At 48.5% G+C, this 20,946-nt stretch overlaps 2 protein-coding genes across 2 annotated transcripts; both read left to right on the top strand.

Annotated features, from left to right (window-relative positions):
- The first annotated feature begins 2,828 nt into the window (after positions 1 to 2,828).
- On the top strand, positions 2,829 to 20,881 carry LOC143834435 (uncharacterized). The gene is given in 6 exon segments (XM_077331271.1): positions 2,829 to 3,030; positions 4,587 to 5,084; positions 5,318 to 5,465; positions 6,271 to 7,516; positions 9,203 to 9,207; positions 18,253 to 20,881. Coding segments are annotated over 6 exon segments (3,588 nt in total). The 5' UTR covers positions 2,829 to 2,847; the 3' UTR covers positions 19,761 to 20,881.
- Positions 12,376 to 18,196, top strand: LOC143834407 (uncharacterized). Its single transcript, XM_077331234.1, has 6 exons — positions 12,376 to 12,623; positions 14,100 to 14,600; positions 15,419 to 15,489; positions 15,567 to 15,687; positions 17,585 to 17,713; positions 18,004 to 18,196. The coding sequence occupies exons 1-3, from the start codon at positions 12,504 to 12,506 to the stop codon at positions 15,437 to 15,439; spliced, it is 642 nt and encodes a 213-aa protein (XP_077187349.1). The 5' UTR covers positions 12,376 to 12,503; the 3' UTR covers positions 15,440 to 15,489; positions 15,567 to 15,687; positions 17,585 to 17,713; positions 18,004 to 18,196.
- Positions 20,882 to 20,946: the final 65 nt, after the last annotated feature.

Raw genomic sequence — 20,946 nt, 5'->3', positions numbered from 1 at the left:
ATCCGACTTTTACCCTCCAAAGTCACCATGAAGGAACCTATGGCAAAATGGTTCCTGGAGGCTGATCCAAGTCATAAAATGGCTGAATATATCTTATACTCAAATGGCTAACTGGTGGTACAGAGGCTGCAATGGCCTACACTTCTCCAGATTGTCTACATCCTTCTTCAATTGTGGTGCCCAAAACTGAACACAGTACTCTAGGCGAGGTCTAACCAGGGCAGAGTAAAGTGGTGCCATCACCTCTCACGATCTGGACACTGTAGTCCTTTTGATATACCCCAAAATCTCATTTGCCTTTTTACCCACTGAGTTTCGCTGCTGACTCATATTCAGTATATGGTTTACCAATACTGTTAGATACGTTTTGCTCATACTACTGTCAATACACATTTCCCCCATCCTATAATGATACATTTGATTTTTCCTACCTCAATGCAGAACTTTACAGTTATCATGATTGAAATTAATTTGACCCAATTTTCCAACCAGTCAAGATCATCCTGTATCCTAATTCTGTCTTCTGTGTTTGCTACCCCTCCCCCTTAGCATCACCTTACATATTTAAGAACCCCCCCCCCCCTTCTTGTGTGTTTATTGCCTATTCTGGCTTATTGCCGGAGGACAGAATATCTTAAATCTGTCAAAAACAACTTAAGAAACACCACAACATAGGCATTGTATAAAAAAGCGCGGCCGCTCATATTCTCCCCGCAATGCTTTCCCCCCGCTGCTATTCTGCAGCCCCCTTTAACTGGGATGCCCGGACCCCGAGCAGAGCCCCATTGACCCGCCGAGGACACGAGCCCCTCGGCTTCCTCTGCAGCACGGAAAGGGTTAAGCCCGACGAGACCCCGGCTAGAGAGGCCCGGCAAGATGCTCCTTTTGGGGTGGGGGAGGGGCTTGCTTCCGGAGGGGAAAGAGAAGCGGGGGGGGGGGGAATCCGGATTTGAAGTCGCGCAGCCCCATTCCGGCAAGAAGGGAGGGGTTCTCCTCGGGGGTAAGCGGTGTTCACCTGGAAGGGGAGGGGGTGCATTTGGGGACGCCTCCTGGGAAAAGCCCGGGGATCGGGGATCGGGGCCTCCCTCCCGGGCGGGGTTTTTTTTCTCGGGGATCGAAGCTCGGTCAGGTGCAATCCAGGGAGGACTCCAGGACCAGCCTGCAGGTTGGCATCCCTTTTGGGCACCACATTTGCACCGCTGGGACATCGGAGTTTTTTTTGGGGGGGGGAGTGGGGGCAGATGATAATCCGTGTCTTTCAGGCGATGGGTTTAAAGGAATGCCAAGAATGGCTTTGGAAACCATGGGGGACGGTGGAAACCCCGCTGGGAATAATGGGAGGCAGAAATGCCAGTAGGTTGCAGGGGTTCCATTGAATTACATTATAGGAGGAAAACAGTTGCAAAGGAAAGGTGGTCTGGATTTTGATTACACTCAGGTAGACTGCTCTGGGCCTGGAATGACAGCCCCTGAAATGAAGCCATGGACCCTGGGAGCAGAAGAAGGGTAGTGGTCCTGGAATGACTGCCCCCCCCCCCGGGATTAGGAGAGCATCTCTGGGCCTGGAATGACAGGGTGCAGTACGGAATGACAGCCCCTGGGTCCAGTCCCAGAACCCCGGTGGTATTCCCAAGGGGCGTCACTCCAGTGTGGGGCCTGTCATTCTAACCCCAGAACCCCCATGCCAGATCAATTGGCATTCCTGCCTGCCATTATTCCCAATGGGTTTTCCAGGAACTCCCATGGTTTCTAATGGACATTCTTCTTGTTCCTTTTAGTATATCTCTCTTTCAGTACAAGGAAGGTAAAATGGGGGGGGGGGAATCTGCTTATTGAGTAGTAATCTCTCCACACATGAGGGTTGCCATCCTCCAGGCAGGGCCTGGAAATCTCCTGCCGGGACCATGAATCTCCAGATGACCAAGAGAAATAGCTACTTTGGAAGCAGGGAGAGTCCATGGCATGAGACCCTGCTGAGGTCGCTCTCTTCCCCAGTCTCATCCAGCCTTCACTCCCCAAATCTCCAGGAATTTCCCAACCTGAACCTGGTAACTCTGAAAAGAATCAAAGTTTTTTTTCTCACTTAGAGGAGTAAGAAGGGGCTGGGGGGGGGGGGGGAGGAAAGGAACTCAAGGAACCAGAAAGGTTAAAGAAATCTAAACCTGCGGCCAGGTGTTATAAGTATTATACAGTGAACAATTAGAAATATAATATTATTTAAGTAGCACCACAACATAGACTGCAGCCGCTCATATTCTCCCCCCAATGCATGTAAATACTGTGCAGTGCAGCTCCTGCTGGGCAATGGCCCCCAAAGCCCATGGCGGTCGGGGGGGGGGAGCAGGTCCCTCCTGCTTTCCCCCCACTGCCATTTTGCAGCCCCCTTTAACTGGGATGGCGCGACCCCGAGCAGATCCCCATTGACCCACTCTGGGCAGGAGTCCTCGGCTTCCTCTGCAGCAAGGAAAGGTAGATTCAAGTGAGTAGCTGTGTTGGGCTGAAGCAGCACAACAAAACAAAATCAGAGTCCGGTGGCTCCTTTAAGATAAGGTGACCAGATTGTCCCACTTTTGGAGGGACATCTGGAGGTACCTGGCAAATTGTATTTATGTTGAAATTAAAAAATGTACATTACAATACTATTTTTGCATTCTTTGTGTTCTATGAAACTTTTTGTTGCTCCATTTAGACCACATTTGTAATTAAGAACACCCCCCCCCCCGGTCAATGGTGTCCCGCTTTACCAATGTTAAAATCTGGTCACCTTACTTTAAGACCAACAAAGATTTATTCAAGGTGTGAGTGCAAGCACTCTTCCTCAGACTTCAGCAAGGAAAGGGTTAAGCCATGGAGACCCAGGCTAGAGAGGCCTGGGAAGGTGGGGTGGGGGAGAGAGGAAGTGCTCTTTTTTGGGGTGGTTGTGGGGCTTGCTGCCAGACCGGAAAGAGAAGTGGCGGGAATCCGGATTTGCCTCCGCTGGGGGACATCGCGCAGCCCATCCTGGGAAGGAGGGAAGGGGTCTACTTGGGGGTAAGCGCTGGGGTCCTCCAAGGGGGGGGTGCATTTTGGGCCGCCTCCTGGGAAAAGCCTGGGGGTCAGGGCCACCGTGGCCTCCCCCCTCTCCCAGAGGTTATTTTTTTTCCAGGGGACCGAAGCTGTCAGATGCAATCCCTGGAGAACTCCAGTCCCCGCCTGCAGATTGGCAACCCTTTGGGCACCACTTTTGCACCGCTGGGGAATGGGGGTGGGCGATAATTGGTGTCCGATTCTGTTTGAGCCCCTTCATCACTTCTTCCAGGCATCTGGCTAAGGTTTCTGGGGGGGGGGGGGACTGGGAATCTAATGTGCAGCCAGGTGTTATAAGTATTTTACAGGGAACAATTAGAAATATTATGCTAAATGAAAGTACTTGTATTTATTCATAAAGGGCAAAAGGCCTAATTATTAGCCCCCCCTGAGTAAAAGCAGTTCAGCAGTGAACAAACAGGGACCCCAGAGGCCCAGATCAGAAATGCTTCTGGCTCAGATATGCTCTCACACATTGTGGAATGCACAGGCTCAAGGGCTGTATTGCATTGTGTTAAATAGCGACAAGGAAACAGTTGAAATTGCTGGAAGAGAGAAGGAAAAATCATATACATTCAGTAAAATGTATAAAACTCAAAAATTGCATAGTGTCTGTGAGATGGGTATAAAATGTTCTTTTCCTTTTCCATCCATCAGTTTCAAATGGGTCTTTTCCTCTGTTTCATTGACTGTAGCATAGGCTTTGAGCCTATTCATTTTGGGGTTTAGATATTTTTATCTGTATCTGAAGCACATCTAGGTTTGTTAATTGTTTGTTAATGGTTGAATGTCTTCTACAAGGATTCCATGCTGATTGGCTGGCCCGATGTCAAAAATTTTGGCTAGTCCCCTTCTCCCCTGTAGCAGCCATTTCTGGCAGGGCACCACCAAAATGCTGAGTACCCACCCAAAGGCGTCCAAGGCTTCTTCCAAAAAGAGGCTGTAATGTGGAAAACGGGCCTTCCTTCCTTACATCAAGGACGGTTTGAATACGGGGCCTGGAGGAAAGGCTGAGGCTGCTCTGGAGGAAAGACTTGTTCTGCCTGCCCTGCTTCTTCCAAGGGATCCTTTTGGCCAGGGCTGGTTCCCCTTGGAAGGAGGAAGCCCTGCAGCCTTCTGGTGTCTTGCTGGTGCTTGCTTTAATTGTTGGCTTTGATGTACGGTCAGAGCTGAGCATGGGTGGAAGCCAGAAGAATTCCCACTGAGCAGGAGGTCTGCTACCCCACAGCAGCTGCCCAGAGGGAGCGTTCTTGCATTTCAGGATTCTGGAGCCAAATGCCAGATTTCCCCAACTTTCCCTAAGAACCCAATCGGAATATCTAATTTCTCTTGATCTGTCATATGGCAAAACTCTATTTAACCTTTCTGTGATCCAGAAGAAGGACTTTTGTTCTGGTCCCCCATTACGATCATCACTTGTCTCCTGAGCATGAGAAGGTTGGTGAAGTCCAGGGGTGTCTCTCCAGTCTTTTCCCTTTTCATTTTGACCTGTTGTTATCTGTCTCTCTCCTTCCCCCCAGGGAGAAGCCTGTCTTCATGGCCGAGTGGATAAAAGCATCATTACAGAGTCAGAGGTGACCCAAGAGAAGGGGCAGGAGATGGGAGAAGAGGACCAAGGAGGACCTGGGACTGGCAGGGCAGCAAGCAAAAGCCCCCATCCCACCCAGGCTGGGGGTGGTGCTGAATTCTGGGCAGGCCCAGTGCCAGATACCCCTTCTCAGCCCCCTGCAGCCTCAGGGGAACATTGCCAGCGCTTCCGGCAGTTCTGCTACCTGGAGGCCGATGGGCCCCGAGAGGTTTGCAGCCAGCTCCATGGACTCTGCAACCGCTGGCTGGAGCCGGAGAGGAGCACCAAGAAGCAGATCCTGGACCGGGTGATCCTGGAGCAGTTCCTGGCCCTACCCCAGGAGATGCAGGGCTGGGTGAGAGAATGCAGGCCAGAGTCCAGTTTCCAGGCGGTGGCCCTGGCCGAAGGTTTCCTCCTGAGCCAGGCAGAGGAGAAGAAGCAGGCGGAGCAGGTGAGGGGGTTGCCTGCAGGTGTGTCCCATTCAAACCACGATCTCTGGCCCTATCCTAAAGCTTCCCTGCCAAACATTTGTCCAAACGTTAATCATCCCAAGGGGAGATTTTGACAGCCTCCTTCAGTCCCCTCTTCCCCTCGAGAATTTCTCATCCCTCCAGAAAACTCTCCTGGTCAGCTGATGTTTGGTCTCTTACTTGGTCTTACCCCTCTTTCTCGCTGCTGTTTCAGAGGTTGGGACCATCCATGAAGACAGAACCTACAGGCCCTGAAGGAGCTCCTTCTGAGGAAGGGCGGGAGGTGCAGGCGGTGGAGCATGCCCAAGATGCCCTCTCTGGTGGGAAGGACTCATCGTGCCTGGAGGCCACAGGGGCACACTGTGAGTTTGATGGGCAGAGAGTGCCAGTCAGGGGAAAGATCAAGTATTTCTCCACACAGCACAGTGTTAATTTGCAAACTCCCAGGGCCACTAACTGTAATGCCTCCAAAAGGAGCTTAGACCAATTCAGGCAGAGAAATCCCTCCCATTAATGAGCACATATCACAGCTGCCTTCCATAAGAGGAATCCTTGGTTGGGATAGCCCAGACAGGGCCTAAGATCTAAAAAAAAGAAAAAGAAAATATAAGTCAGTCAGTCAGTCACCTTTTATTGGCATAATATATGTATAAGACATATAAAAATAGGGTTTTAAATTTCAACAAAATGATAAAATAGGCCACGGGGTTACATAACCAAACAGATCTTAAAATGATTAAATAAACTATAAAAGATAAAATACAAGGTAGGCAGCATATTATAAAAGCATCTTAGTTAAAACTAAAAATCCCTAAGAGGACGCCAGGGTGGCTCAAAAGAGAGGAGGTGGAGAAGCCTCAGCTGAGCTATTCAGCCTGGTGAATGTAGGGAGCCTCCAGCTCCTGGGGCAGCAGAGCTCTGAAAAACAGTCTCTGGGGCCGAGGAATAAGGGGGAAATTTGGCTTCTGAACATGTGGGGAGGGGCAATGGGGAGATGTGATGTCATGTTCACTTTGAACTGTTGAAAATGTGTTGGGTATTAACGGGGAGGTTACACAATCCGGGGAAATGTGAAGGAGGGAACAATCAGGTAAACATTTTTCCTTCCTCCCTCCCTCCCCTCCTCCCCTCCCCCCCTGCCTCCTTCATATTTTGCCTCACTAACAGGCAGTGAAGAGATGCTGTTGAACCTTCGTGAACATCAGAGAACCCTCACGGAAGAGAAACTTTTTGAGTGCTTAGAGTGTGGAAAGAGATTCAGTCAGAGTAGCTATCTTCATAAACATCAGGGAACCCACACAGGAGAGAAACCTTTTGAATGCTTAGAGTGTGGGAAGAGATTCAGTGGGAGTGGCACTCTTCATCAACATCAGAGAACCCACACAGGAGAGAAACCTTTTGCATGCTTAGAGTGTGGAAAGAGATTCAGTGAGAGTGGTCATCTTCAACAGCATCAGAGAACCCACACAGGAGAAAAACCTTTTGCATGCTTAGAGTGTGGAAAGAGATTCAGTCAGACTGCAAGTCTTCAACAGCATCAGAGAACCCACACAGGAGAGAAACCTTTTGAATGTTTACAGTGTGGAAAAAGATTCAGTGGGAGTAGCAGTCTTCAACAGCATCAGAGAACCCACACAGGAGAGAAACCTTTTGAATGCTCAGAGTGTGGAAAGAGATTCTGTTATAGAAGCAGTTTTCAACGACATCTAAATGCTCACACAGGGGACAAGCCTTTTAAATGCTTAGAGTGTGGAAAGAGATTCACTGAGAGTAGCACTCTTCAAAGGCATGGGAGAACCCACACAAGGGGGATACCTTTTGAATGCTTAGAGTGTGGAAAGAGATTCTATTATAAAACCAGTCTTCAACGACACCTGATAACCCACACAGGAGAGAAACCTTTTGAATGCTTAGACTGTGGAAAAAGATTCTATGAGCGTGGCACTCTTCAAAAGCATCAGAGAACTCACACAGGAGAGAAACCTTTTGAATGCTTAGAGTGTGGAAAGAGATGCAGTGAAAGTAGCCATCTTTTGCAGCATCAGAGAACTCACACAGGAGAGAAACCTTTTCAATGCTTAGTCTGTGGGAAGAGATTCAGTCGGAGTGGCAGTCTTCAACAGCATCAGCGAACGCACACAGGAGAGAAACCTTTTGAATGCTTAGAGTGTGGAAAGAGATTCCGTGAGAGTAGCACTCTTCAAAAGCATCAGAGAACCCACACAGGAGAGAAACCTTTTGAATGCTTAGAGTGTGGAAAGAGATTCAGTGAGAGTAGCACTCTTCAAAAGCATCAGAGAACCCACACAGGAGAGAAACCTTTTGAATGCTTAGAGTGTGGAAAGAGATTCAGTCAGAGTGGCAATCTTCATCAACATCAGAGAACCCACACAGGAGAGAAACCTTTTGAATAGCAACCCAATCCTGGGTGATAATAGACAATTTGGGGGTATATCTTCAGCCTTTCTGCTGTTGGCATAAACACAGTGTGTCCAGCCTGTATTAAATCCGATGACAAATGGTTCGTGGGAGGTATTACACCCCCTAATCTCTACCCAGCTCTGCCCGCTTTGAGCTTTTTGACTTTCTTCCTAGAATCACATGGAATTCTGGCAATATGATTTATTTGGGTTGAAAGGGTAAACTTAATCCCAGAATGCCTCCTTTAAAAGAAGAAAGATGTTTTCACCTGCAAGGCCACCTATGTCTGCTGCCATCGCTACGTTTTGTTCAACTCTGGCCCTGTTAGTTGTGCTGAATATGTTTTGCTACCTGGTTCTCTGACTTTGTCGGCTGGACTACCTGCTGCTGCTGCCACCATCCTGCACCATTGCCGGGCAGCTGTGATTCTGAAGAAGCTGAAATGGAAGACGGCTTTTGTCAAACCCCAGATGGTCCTGAAGGCCTCTTCTAGGCCGGTTATTCTGATTGCCCTTCTTCTGAAGTCCTCTACAGATTACGTTCCCCGGACTGAGTTCAGAGGATAACTGTCAGACTCAACATGGTGTAGTGCTTAAGAGCAACGGGCTCTAATCTGACGAACCACATTTCTTTCCCCACTCGTCCCCCACATGCAGCCAGCTGGGTGACCTTGGGCCATTCACAGTTCTTATAGAGCTATTCTCACAGAACAGTTCCCTCAAAGCCCCATCTCCCTCACAGCATGCCCTTTATGTGTGGAGAGGAAGGGAAAAATCTTTGGAAGCTGTTTTCGGACTTAGGGTAGTGAAAAATGGGATAGAAAATAACAGCTTTTTCTTGTTTCAAAAGTCACCTTCTGGCTCCTTTACTCTTTCCCTCCTAGAATGTCTGGAAGATGTTTGCCCTCCATACAACAAACCGTTTATAATAAATTAAGTTATGCACTACAAATCTAGCCAGGTTGAGGTTCATGCTTGTAAAAGAAAATTTGCGTCTAGTAGCATCTAGAATGGGTATAGGCTTCCAGGTGCCTGCACGGGTCTTCAGATTCAGAGGGCTAACTTGGTTCTCTGGCTTCAGACTAACATGGCCACCCACCTGTTTCACACCTGTGTTAAGAATGGTAAGTCTTTTGGTGCATAAAGGCATTCCAGTACAGCCTTGTATGTGTCCAAGATATAACCTTGGATAGATGCCTGGAAAAATCACTAAAGATAAAGTACACCCTTGATGCATCTACTTCTAGGGGAGCTGTCGTCTAAGTTCAGAGAAGCACTCATGTCAGGCTATCAGAAGAGAGACATTAGATACTAGCCCTGGCCAGCCCAAACCCATCAGATCTCTGGGAATGTTGATAAGCCTGGGCCAGAATGCATGCTGGTGTAGAAGAAACGTGTAATCGCCAGGGAACGAGCTTTTGCAGATGTGCTTGCATTTTTCCCCTGTGTAACTCATGGTGAAAATCTATTCCCAAGTGTTTGAGGCTTTTAACTTGTTCAGTGAGGTTACCTCTTCCGTTCCATTTAAGAGGCTTCCATGGATTTCCATAAACCACACTTTTTGATGTCTCGAAGTTAAGAGGAAGTCCATTTACTTCATAGAACAGCAATTGAAGCAGTCAGCATTTTGGGCCAATTAATGATTGGGACAGCACTACGGCATCATCTGTGTATAAAAGCAGTGGTATGTGAAGGGAACCATTTTGGGGTGATGGCCAGGTTTGGGGGATAGGGTCAGGATAAAGTTATTCATAAAAAGGTTAAATAGGAGGGGAGCCAATATGCACCTTTGTTTTACCCCTCTATCAATTGGTATTTTTGGATTAAGACTCCCAAGGGGAAGATAAATGAAATATGCAGGGCTGCAGCCCTCTCCAAACTAGTTTCTACAGTGGCTGATACAGGACAAACTGGCCTGCCCTGCCCTGCCCTGCCCTACTTCCTTCAGCCTCTGACTGGATATAGTGTTTGTATGGGGGATTCTCAAGGCCATTCCGCATGACTTAAATATAACAGAAGTCTTACCATTGGTAAACGCTACAAATTCAATGTTCCGCATGACGTCGCACACAATCTGCAACACTCCTGCAACACTCCCGCAAAAAGCACTTCATTGTAGCGCTTTTCGGGGAATCGGGAAAAGTGGATTCCCCCTGAAAAAACTGCTACACTTCTGCGCACAAGCTGCAACAAACCAGCGAAAGACATGCGTGTTCTCAATGTAGCGGTAGAAAGAAAACCCCTCCCCCGCTCTTGCCCCAAACTTCCGGAGAAGCGATCGCCATTTTTCCCCCTTCTCTGGCTAAAGTCCCTCCACAGAAGTGATTTAAAGTAAAACAAAGCTACCTAAGTTCCCAAGCAGAACACAGCCCCCTGTTCGGCACTGCTCGTAATTTCGGCCACAAATCACGCCTGTGGAGGGATTTTTTCTCCTACTTGAGCGTGTAAACGATTAATTGCCAGCTCCTACTCCAGCAAAAAGGTCTTTCCGATGCAACGATTGGACACATATTCGTTGCAACGGGGTGTGTTTGGTTTTTTTAAAACCGTTCTTAAAGGGAAAGGGGCTTTTCGGGAGCATGAACACAACAGCCCATTGGCTGTTCCGTTTGATTGATGGCCAGGGGTAGGAAGAAGCATAGAAAAAAATCGCTTCCTTTGTTGCGATTCCAGCGAGACCAGAAACCTGTGAGGAATGAATGAAACGCTACTTGGACTTCTATATTCCACTAAAAATAAAGGTATGCGGAATGATGAAATTCTACTATTTAATATAGAGTTTCTGCATTCTGTGAATATTTGGCAACATTGGTCCTTGTGCGGAATGGCCCTCAGCCTTCTTGCCACTTAGCATGGGAGAAATTTCATTTCTTACATTGCCCCCCTCCCCAGGCATTTGTTTACAAGATTACTGTTCCTGTTGAAGGCTTTTTGAAGGATGCTTTTGCTTCCTTCTCAAGCAGCAAAAGCATGGAAGGGTTTCAATTCACGGCAAATTTCAAAATTAATACTTTTTTCTGTGTGTAGGCTCATGAAAGCTTCTACCTTGAATAAAAATTTAATCTTAAAAGCTGCTACTGGATTCAATGTTTCTTTGACCTAGCTTACTTTTGGGTAGTATTTGGCTACTGATATGAGAGGTGATGTTTTTTATTTATAATACCACCTTCCCCTGCGGCTCAGGTCGATTTATATGGAATTGGAGAAAAAAAACAGTACAAATAACACGATAAATTGAACAATAGATCGCATCTAACAGTGGAACAATATAATCATGGAACAAAACATGGTGAGAACATCCATTTAGGAGCATACTGATGGCCCTGTGGGATGGATACATCGGTGGTGGTTTTCATGGGTGGGGGCTCAGGGGGCCCGTGGAAGGTGACTGAATTCAGGTGGACCTCAAGGACCTTCAGGAACAGCTCCGTTTTGTATGTCTTGCAGACCTGTTTATGGGGAGTTTGAGGTGATAGGATGCCAAGACCTTGAGGATTTGGCCTTTTGAACCATGTTTTTCATTTGTGGTCTGGCCACAAGGGTGTGGATCTGTGTTTTTGTGACCATGGATGGTGTAGGTGATCTTATGGGGAGTTTGGGTTGATCTAGTGCAAAAATAATAAGGATCCATGTATTTCAGTCACGTTTTTTGCCCCATTGTGGCACCACAGCACAGTGGGTGCATGCATTTTTGTTGTGGTGCCTATAGTCTAAGATGCGATCTACAGAATGAAGGTGGTTTTTTTGAGTTTCAATATAAAACTCATGAATTCATCAGGATCCATTTGAAATCATCTAGATCCGACTTTTACCCCCCAAAGTCACCATGAAGGAACCTATGGCAATATGGTTCCTGGAGGCTGATCCAAGTCATAAAATGGCTGGATATATCTTATACTCAAATGGCTAACTGGTGGTACAGAGGCTGCAATGGCCTACACTTCTCCAGATTGTCTACATCCTTCTTCAATTGTGGTGGCCAAAACTGAACACAGTACTCTAGGTGAGGTCTAACCAGGGCAGAGTAAAGTGGTGCCATCACCTTGCACGATCTGGACACTGTAGTCCTTTTGATATTCCCCAAAATCTCATTTGCCTTTTTACTCACTGTGTCACGCTGTATTCAGTCTACTAACATCCTTCGATCCTTTTTGCTCATACTACTGTCAAGACATCTTCCCCAAACTATAATGATGCCTTTGATTTTTCCTACCAAAATGCAGAAGTTACAGTTATCAGGATTGAAATCCATTTGACCCAATTTTCCAACCTGTCAAGATCATCCTAATCCTGTCCTGTATCCTAATTCTCCCCCTTTAGCATCATCTACATATTTAAGTAAGAGCTTCTTGTGGCGCAGGGTGGTAAGGCAGCAGAAATGCTGTCTGAAGCTGTCTGCCCATGAGGCTGGGAGTTGGATCCCAGCAGCCGGCTTAAGGTCGACTCAGCCTTCCATCCTTCCGAGGTCGGTAAAATGAGCACCCAGCTTGCTGGGGGGTAAACGGTAATGACTGGGGAAGGCACTGGCAAACCACCCCGTATTGAGTCTGCCATGAAAACGCTAGAGGGCGTCACCCCAAGGGTCAGACATGACTCGGTGCTTGCATAGGGGATACTTTTACCTTTACCTATTGAAGAGCCACGCCCTCTTCTGCTTTTTCCTTGCCGGTGGACGGAATATCTTAGGTCCGTCAAGAACACCGTAAGAAACCCCACAAGCGAGACCTTGTGTGAAGAACGGCCGCCGCTCAGGTGCTCCTCGCCACGCCAAGCGGCTCCTGCAGACGGAAGTGCCCCCGGGGGCGCATCGCGGGCTGGGGGGCTGCGGGGTGGGCAGAGCATCGACGCGGGAATCCCCTGCTGCTTCCCCCGCTGCCCCATGGACCCCCCGCCCGCCCTGAGGACACGAGCCCCTCGCCTTCCTCTGCAGCACGGAAAGGGTTAAGCCCGCCGAGACCCCGGCTAGAGAGGCCCGGCTAGATGCTCCTTTGGGGCCGGGCGGGGGGGGGAGCTGGCTTCCGGAGCGGGAATCTGGATTTGCAGTCGCAGCGGCCATGGCGCAGCCCCATGCCGGGAAGGAAGGAGGGGGTCTCCTTGGGGGTAAGCGCTGGACACCTGCAAGGGGAGGGGGTGCATTGGGCCGCGCCTGCTGGGAGAAGCCCGGAGCCCCCGTGGCCTCCCCGCTCTCCCGGACGGCTTCTCTTCCCAGGGCACAGAGGCTTTGTCGGGCGCAATCCCTGGGGAACTCCAGGCCCCGCCTGCAGATTGGCAACCCTTTGGGCACCACTTTTGCACCGCTGGGAAATGGGGGCGGGCGGGCGATAATCAGTGTCCTCCAGGGGATGGAGCAAAAGGAATGCGAGGAATGCCCACTGGAAACATTCCTGCCTGCCATTATTCCCAATGGGTCCTCCAGCATCTCCCGTGGTTTCTAATGGGCATTCTTCTTGTTCCTTTTAGTCCATCCCTCTTTCAGTTTGGTGCCGGTTTGGTGCAGTGGTTAGGAGTGCAGACTTCTAATCTGGGCACTGAAAAACCTGTTCTGACCGGGCAGTGATATCAGCGCTCTCTCAGCTTCACCCACCCACAGGGTGTCTGTTGTAGGGAGAGGAATGGGAAGGTGACTGTAAGCCGCTTTGAGCCTCCTTCGGGTAGGGAAAAGCGGCATATAAGAACCAACTCTTCTTCTTCAGTACAAGGGAGGTAAAATGAACAAAGCGGATCTTCTTTTGCTGCAGAGGTAATCTCCACATGAATGAGGGTTCCCAGCCTCCAGGCAGGACCTGGAAGCTTCTGGCTCAGATATGCTCCCACACATTGTGAAACACACAGGCTCAAGGGCTGTATTGCATTGGGTTAAATAGCAACAAGGACAACATTCCTGGAAGAGAGAGGAAAAGAGAAAATCGTACACATTTAGTAAAGTGTATAAAACTCAAAAACTGCATAGTGCGTATGAGATGCATATAAAATAATCTCTTTTCCTTTTCCTTCCAGCAATTACAACTGTGTCCTTTACCCTATTTGGTAGACTGTAGCATGTGCTTTGAGCCTGTTAATTTTGGGGTTTAGGTATTTTTATTTGTGTCTGAAACACATGTCGTTTAGGCCAGCGGAATCCTTGTTCGTTAATGGTTGAATTGCATTCACAAGGATTCCATGCTGATTGGCTGGCCCAAATGTCAAACATTTCTGCTGGTCCCCTCTCCCCCACAGCAACCATTTCTGGCAGGGCACCACCGAGATGCTGAGTAGCCATCAAAAGGCGTCCAAGGCTTGTTAACAAAGGAGGCCCAGAGGGAGCGTTCTTGTACTTCAGGATTCTGGAGCCAAATCTCAGCTTTCCCCAATTTTCCCTAAGAACCCAATAGGAATATCTAAGATCACTAAATCTGTCATACGGCAAAATTCTATCGAACCTTCCTGTGATCCACAGGAAGCACCTTTGTCCTGGTCCCTCGCCCAGGGCGATCCTCACTTGTCTCCTGAGCATGGACTTCACCAAGTCCAGAAATAGCTCTCCAGTCTTTTCCCTTTTCCTTTTGACCCATTGCTATCTGTCTTGGTCCCCCCCAGGGAGAAGCCTGTCTTCATGGCCGAGTGAATAAAGGCATCCTTACGGAGTCAGAGGTGACCCAAGACAAAGGGCAGGAGATGGGAGAAGAGGACCAAGGAGGACCTGGGACTGGCAGGGCAGCAGGCAAAAGCCCCCATCCCACCCAGGCTGGGGGTGGTGCTGAATTCTGGGCAGTCCCAGTGCCAGAGACCCCTTCCCAGCCCCCTGCAGCGTCAGGGGAACATTGCCAGCGCTTCCGGCAGTTCTGCTACCTGGAGGCTGATGGGCCCCGAGAGGTTTGCAGCCAGCTCCATGGACTCTGCAGCCGCTGGCTGGAGCCGGAGAGGCGCACCAAGAAGCAGATCCTGGACCGGATGATCCTGGAGCAGTTCCTGGCCCTCCTGCCCCAGGAGATGCAGGGCTGGGTGAGAGAATGCGGGCCGGAGTCCAGTTCCCAGGCGGTGGCCCTGGCCGAAGGTTTCCTCCTGAGCCAGGCAGAGGAGAAGAGGCAGTCGGAGCAGGTGAGGGGGTTGCCTGCAGGTGTGTCCCATTCAAGCCACAATCTCTGGCCCTATCCTAAAGCTTTCCTGCTGGACATTTGTCCAAAAGTTAATCATCCCAAGGGGAAATTTTGACAGCCTCCTTCAGCTCCCTATTCCCCTCGAGAATTTCTCATCCCTCCGGAAAACTCTCCTGTCAGCTGATGTTTGGTCTCTTCCTTGGTCTTACCCCTCTTTCTCGCTGCTCTTTCAGAGGTTGGGACCACCCGTGAAGACAGAACCTACAGGCCCTGAAGGAGCTCCTTGTGAGGAAGGGTGGGGGGTGCAGGCGGTGGAGCGTGCCCAAGATGCCCTCTCTGGTGGGAAGGACTCATCGTGCCTGGAGGCCACAGGGGCACACTGTGAGTTTGATGGGCAGAGAGTGCCAGTCAGAGGAAAAATCAAGTAGCCCAGACCCTACACAGGCCCTAAGATCTAAAGAAAGAAAAAATCACTAAGAGGACGTCAGGGTGACTCAAAAGGGAGGAGGTGGAGAAGCCACGGCTGATCTATTCAGGCTGGTGAATAAAAGAGCCTCCACCTCCTGGGGCAGCAGAGCTTTGAAAATCAGCCTCTGGGGTCAGGAATAAAAGGGAAATTTGGTTTCTGTTCATGGGGGAAGGAGCTATGGGGAGATATGATGTCATGTAGACTGTGAACTGTTTAAAAATGTGTTGGGTGTTAACAGGGTGAGGTTGTACAATCCTGGGAAAGGTGTGTGTGAGAGAGGGAACAATCAGGTAAACACTTTTCCTTCCTTCCTGCCTCCCTCCCTCCTTCATTTTTTGCCTCGCTAACAGGCAGTGAAGAGATGTGGTTGACCTTTTGTCTTTCCAAAGAGGCGGAAACAGCTGGCGTACCTCCAGTCCAGGTAGGCGAGATGAACAGGGGACAGCCGGGCTTCTGCTTCTGCAGGTTTCTGAGGAGGGAATCTGCTTTATCTTCCAGTTCTCCTTGGAGGAGGTGTCCGTCTCTTTCTCTGAGGCAGAGTGGGCTCTGCTGGATCCGGGCCAAAGAGCTCTGTGTAGGGAAGTCATGCTGGAGAACTCTGAGAATGTGGCCTTTCTGGGTAAGGATCTCTCATGGGTGCCAAAGGTGGGGATTTCTGCCTTTATGATGAGGCATGAATTCCAACACACCATTTTGAGGCCTGTCGTTCTACTTGGGGGGGTCCTGTGGCTCACTGGCAAAGCATTTGCTTGGGATGCAGAAGATCCCAGGTTCAATCCTCAGGATTTCCAGTGAAAGGGATCTGGCAGGAGGTGATATCTGGAGGCAGTGGCAGGATGGCTCCGGTAGTGTCATGTGAAACTCAGTCCCTTGAAACTAGATGTCCTGTGGCTGGGGGAGAGGGGGCCGGAGAAGAACCATGCCTCCCCTGACTTGACGGACTGTAGATCTGTGTGCTTCTTTGAGATACTGGAGTGACCTACCATGTCTCCCTTTCTACTGTTGCACATGTTACTAATGTTGGTCACCAGGCTTTCACCAACTGTGTCAGGTGAAGCTACAAGTACCATTTCTGGTCCACAAGCAAATCACCTGGCAGAGAAGAAAGCAATTACAATGTGTTACATACCCACTCCTTGGAGGCTGGAAGAGGTGATGGCCTTGCAGTGGGCCCACGAGGAGAGTGTACACAGGGAAAGCAGACCACTTGTGACAAAATTATATATGTATTATATATGTATAATATCTGTAAACCGCTCAGGGAGCGGTATAAATAAAACAGTAAGGAGGTTTGGGGTGGGCTGAGTCCGGGATCAAAGCCCTGAATTATCTCCTTGGCCCCAGACTGACAAGTGGAGGGGCCAATCGTAAGGCGCTCATGCCTTCTGATTGGCCCTTCCGCTTATCAATCCGGGGCCAAGGGGACAATCAGAAGTCGTGTGTCTTCCAATTGGCCCCTTGGCCCCAGAGTCGGGAGCCACCGCATATACAGGTGAGCTGGCTGATCGGTGGCCACGGCACCAGCCTGGGAGCCATTAGGGATGCGGCGGGCCTGCTGCGAGCCCCGCGTTGATGCCCGGGGACTCCCGTGGGAGGGGGCGGATGGGGGAGGCCGTGGCGGGGCCGTGGCGGGCCTGCTCCGAGCCCAGCACCAAAGCCAAGGACTCGCAGGGAGGGGGGCCGACAGGGGAGGCTTCGGCGGGGTCAGAGTCTGGGGGGGCTGCCCTGGCCCCTTCTAAGCCTGTCGTTCCCCGCCCCTCCACCACCCTGGCTCCCCCACCCATCCGCTCCCTTGCTATCGCCCACTGTATATGGGCTACAGCGGGCCTTAAACCTAGTGTATGTTTAGTTTTGTTATTTATAGGTTGATTAAGGCTGTAAGAAGAAGACCTCACTAACTCGCACAGTTTCTATAGATGAGCAAAAGAAACAAAGTGCGCTGTTCTGTTTAATAATAATACATGAAAGACCTGGTATTAGATGGCCCCATTTGTGGCCCCACAAGTATTCCGGCTTTAGCCTAAGCTTCTGTATGTAACACTAGTCATCCTGATGGAGAAAGAAAATATCAACAAGCACAGCATGACCATAAAATTGCCATGTTTCCGTCTGGTCTATACCCGTATTATGCCCCCGTCTGGTCTATACCCGTATTATGCCCCCGTCTGGTCTATACCCGTATTATGCTTCCTACGTTTCAGGGGAAGGGTCTTCCCAAGGACCCCATCAAGAGTCCTCTTGGATGGAATTTTGCATCACTGACAGAAGGCTCCTAATCCACCATCCCTCCTGCTTACTCAAAGTTTTTCACAATTAACTAATTAATGCAATCTTGAGTCTAGCTCACAGATGCATCCCCCTAATACTGGTTTACTGTGTGGCCTTCGATCTTCGCCATACTTCGGCCCTTCCAGAGCAATTTTTACCCCTGTATTTTTACTCTTGAAACGTCCTTTCCCTTAGACATATGATACATCTATTGCTATATCTATCTCTCCCTGACTACTCTCTCTTAGCAAAAGAAGCAAGAAGCATAGTAGAGAATTTGGTGGAGACAAGGAGCGGACTTGCACCCAAAGACAGGTCGGAGAAGTTCTCAAGACAGTCCCAAGAGAGTATTTCCATCCCAAATGAGCTGGCTGAGAGTGAGTTTTCTTCAAGGTTACAGGCCAAACAGGCCAAACAGGCTTTTCTTCAAGGTTACAGGCCAGGGAACAGGCCAAAAAAACCCATGGGGGATTTCCGATTCACTTCTGAGCAGTGTTGGGTTTGCGACACTCCTACAGCATGCTGGGTAAAGGGCGAGAGCAGTTCTCTGATGGCCGAAATCTGAAGGCTGAGAAAGTCCTTCTGGGCAAGAGATCAGCTGTGGCTCCTGTGGGGGAGGGGGGCGGAATCCTTAAGATTAAGAGGATCTCTCTGTTTATTCCAGCAGGAGACTATCGCAGGAATGAGGAGGGTGAGGGACTTGATCAGCAACTGCTAGACAGATTTAAAAACGAAGATATGGAAGAAAATTACAGGAATCAAGACATACCGTGGATAAAGAAAAATAGCTGTGTGCAGCAAAAACTACAAAGAAGGGAGAAAACTTTTCAGTGGTCAATGTGTAGAAAGAGATTGAGTAGGAACCATAAACAGCATCAGAGAACCCACACAGGAGAGAAACCTTTTGTATGCTTAGAGTGTGGAAAGAAATTCATCGAGAGTCGCTATCTTAAACGGCATCAGAGAATCCACACAGGAGAGAAACCTTTTGAATGCTTAGATTGTGGAAAGAGATTCAGTCACAGAGGCACTCTTCAAACCCATCAGAGAACCCACACAGGAGAGAAACTTTTTGAATGCTTAAAGTGTGGAAAGAAATTCAGCAAGAGTTGCCATCTTCAAACCCATCAAAGAACCCACACAGGAGAGAAACTTTTTGAATGCTTAAAGTGTGGAAAGAGATTCAGGAAGAATGGCCGTCTTCAACAACATCAGAGAACCCACACAGGAGAGAAACCATTTGAATGCTTGGAGTGTGGAAAGAGATTCAGTCAGAGTGGCATTCTTCAAAACCATCAGAGAACCCACACAGGAGAGAAACCTTTTGAATGCTTAAAGTGTGGAAAGAGATTCAGTCAGAGTGGCCGTCTTCAACAACATCAGAGAACCCATACAGGAGAGAAACCTTTTAAATGCTTAAAGTGTGGAAAGAGATTCAGTCAGAGTGGCACTCTTCAAACTCATCAGAGAACCCACACGGGAGAGAAACCTTTTGAATGCTTAGTGTGTGGAAAGAGATTCAGTCAGGGTGGCACTCTTCAGACTCATCAGAGCACCCACACAGGAAAGAAACCTTTTGAATGCTTAACGTGTGGAAAGAGATTCAGTCAGAGTGGCACTCTTCAAACCCATCAGAGAACCCACACAGGAGAGAAACCTTTTGAATGCTTAGAGTGTGGAAAGAGATTCAGTCACGGTGGCACTCTTCAAACCCATCAGAGAACCCACACAGGAGAGAAACCTTTTGAATGCTTAGAGTGTGGAAAGAGATTCAGTCAACGTGGCACTCTTCAAACCCATCAGAGAACACACACAGGAGAGAAACCTTTTGAATGCTTAGAGTGTGGAAAGAAATTCAGTGAGAATTGCCATCTTCAAACCCATCAGAGAACCCACACAGGAGAGAAACCTTTTGAATGCTTAAAGTGTGGAAAGAGATTCAGTAAGAGTGGCCGTCTTCAACAACATCAGAGAACCCACACAGGAGAGAAACCTTTTGAATGCTTAGAGTGTGGAAAGAGATTCAGTCTGAGTGGCATTCTTCAAAACCATCAGAGAACCCACACAGGAGAGAAACCTTTTGAATGCTTAAAGTGCGGAAAGAGATTCCGTCAGAGTGGCCTTCTTCAACAACATCAGAGAACCCACACAGGAGAGAAACCTTTTGGATGCTTAGAGTGTGGAAAGAGATTCAGTCTGAGTGGCATTCTTCAAAACCATCAGAGAACCCACACAGGAGAGAAACCTTTTGAATGTTTAGAGTGTGGAAAGAGATTCAGTCAGAGTGGCACTCTTCAAAAGCATCAGAGAACCCACACAGGAGAGAAACCTTTTTAATTCTTAAAGTGTGGAAAGAGATTCAGTCAGAGTGGCAATCTTCATCAACATCAGAGAACCCACACAGGAGAGAAACCTTTTGAATAACAACACAATCCTGTGTGATAATAGACAATTTGAGGGTATAAGATATCTCCAGGTATTGGCATAAACACAGTGTGACCAGCCTGTATTAATTCCAATGACAAATGGTTCATGGGAGGTATCTCCCCTAATCTCTCCCCAGCCCTGCCTGCTTTAAGCTTTTTGACTTTCTCCCTAGAATCACATGGAATTCTGGCAATATGATTTATTTGGGTTGAAAGGGTAAACTTAATCCCGGAATGCCTCCTTTAAAAGAAGTGAGATGTTTTCATCTGCAACGATTGAATGCATATTCGTTGCAATGGGTTGATTAAAAAAAAAAAACAGTTCTTAAAGGGAAAGAGGCGTTTCGGGAGCATGAACACAACAGCCCATTGGCTATTCCGTTTGATTGACGGCCAGGGACAGGAAGAAGCACAGAAAAAAATCGCTTCCTTTGTCGCGATTCCAGCGAGACCGGAAACCTGTGAGGAAGAAGAAGAGTTGGTTCTTATATGCTGCGAAGGAGGCTCAAAGCGGCTTACAGTCACCTTCCCATTCCTCTCCCCACAACAGACACCCTGTGGGGTGGGTGAGGCTGAGAGAGCGATGATATCACTGCTCGGTCAGAACAGTTTTATCAGTGCCATGGTGAGCCCAAGGTCACGCAGCTGGTTGCACATGGGGGAGTGCAGAATCGAACCTGGTATGCCAGATTACAAGTCCGCACTCCTAACCACTACACCAAACTGGCTCTCAGGAAGGAATGAATGAAACGCTACTGGGACTTCTATATTCCACTAAAAATAAAGGTATGCGGAATGACGAAATTCCAGTATTTAATATAGCATTTCTGCATTCTGTGAACATTTGGCAACATTGGTCCTTGTGCGGAATGGCCCTCAGCCTTCTTGTCACTTAGGATGGGAGAAATTTCATTTCTTACATTGCCCCCCTCCCCAGGCATTTGTTTACAAGATTACTGTTCCTGTTGAAGGCTTTTTGCAGGATGCTTTTGCTTCCTTCTCAAGCAGCAAAAGTATGGAAGGGTTTCAATTCACGGCAAATTTCAAAATGAATCCTTTTTTCTGTGTGTAGGCACATGAAAGCTTCTACCTTGAATAAAAATTTAATCTTAAAAGCTGCTACTAGATTCAATGTTTCTTTGACCTAGCTTACTTTTGGGTGGTATTTGGCTACTGATATAAGA

Source organism: Paroedura picta, chromosome 3, assembly GCF_049243985.1.
Source record: "Paroedura picta isolate Pp20150507F chromosome 3, Ppicta_v3.0, whole genome shotgun sequence".
Lineage (NCBI taxonomy): Eukaryota > Metazoa > Chordata > Lepidosauria > Squamata > Gekkonidae > Paroedura > Paroedura picta.
The sequence above is the reverse complement of the archived record's forward strand: the minus strand, read 5'-3'. Positions and strand labels throughout refer to the sequence as shown.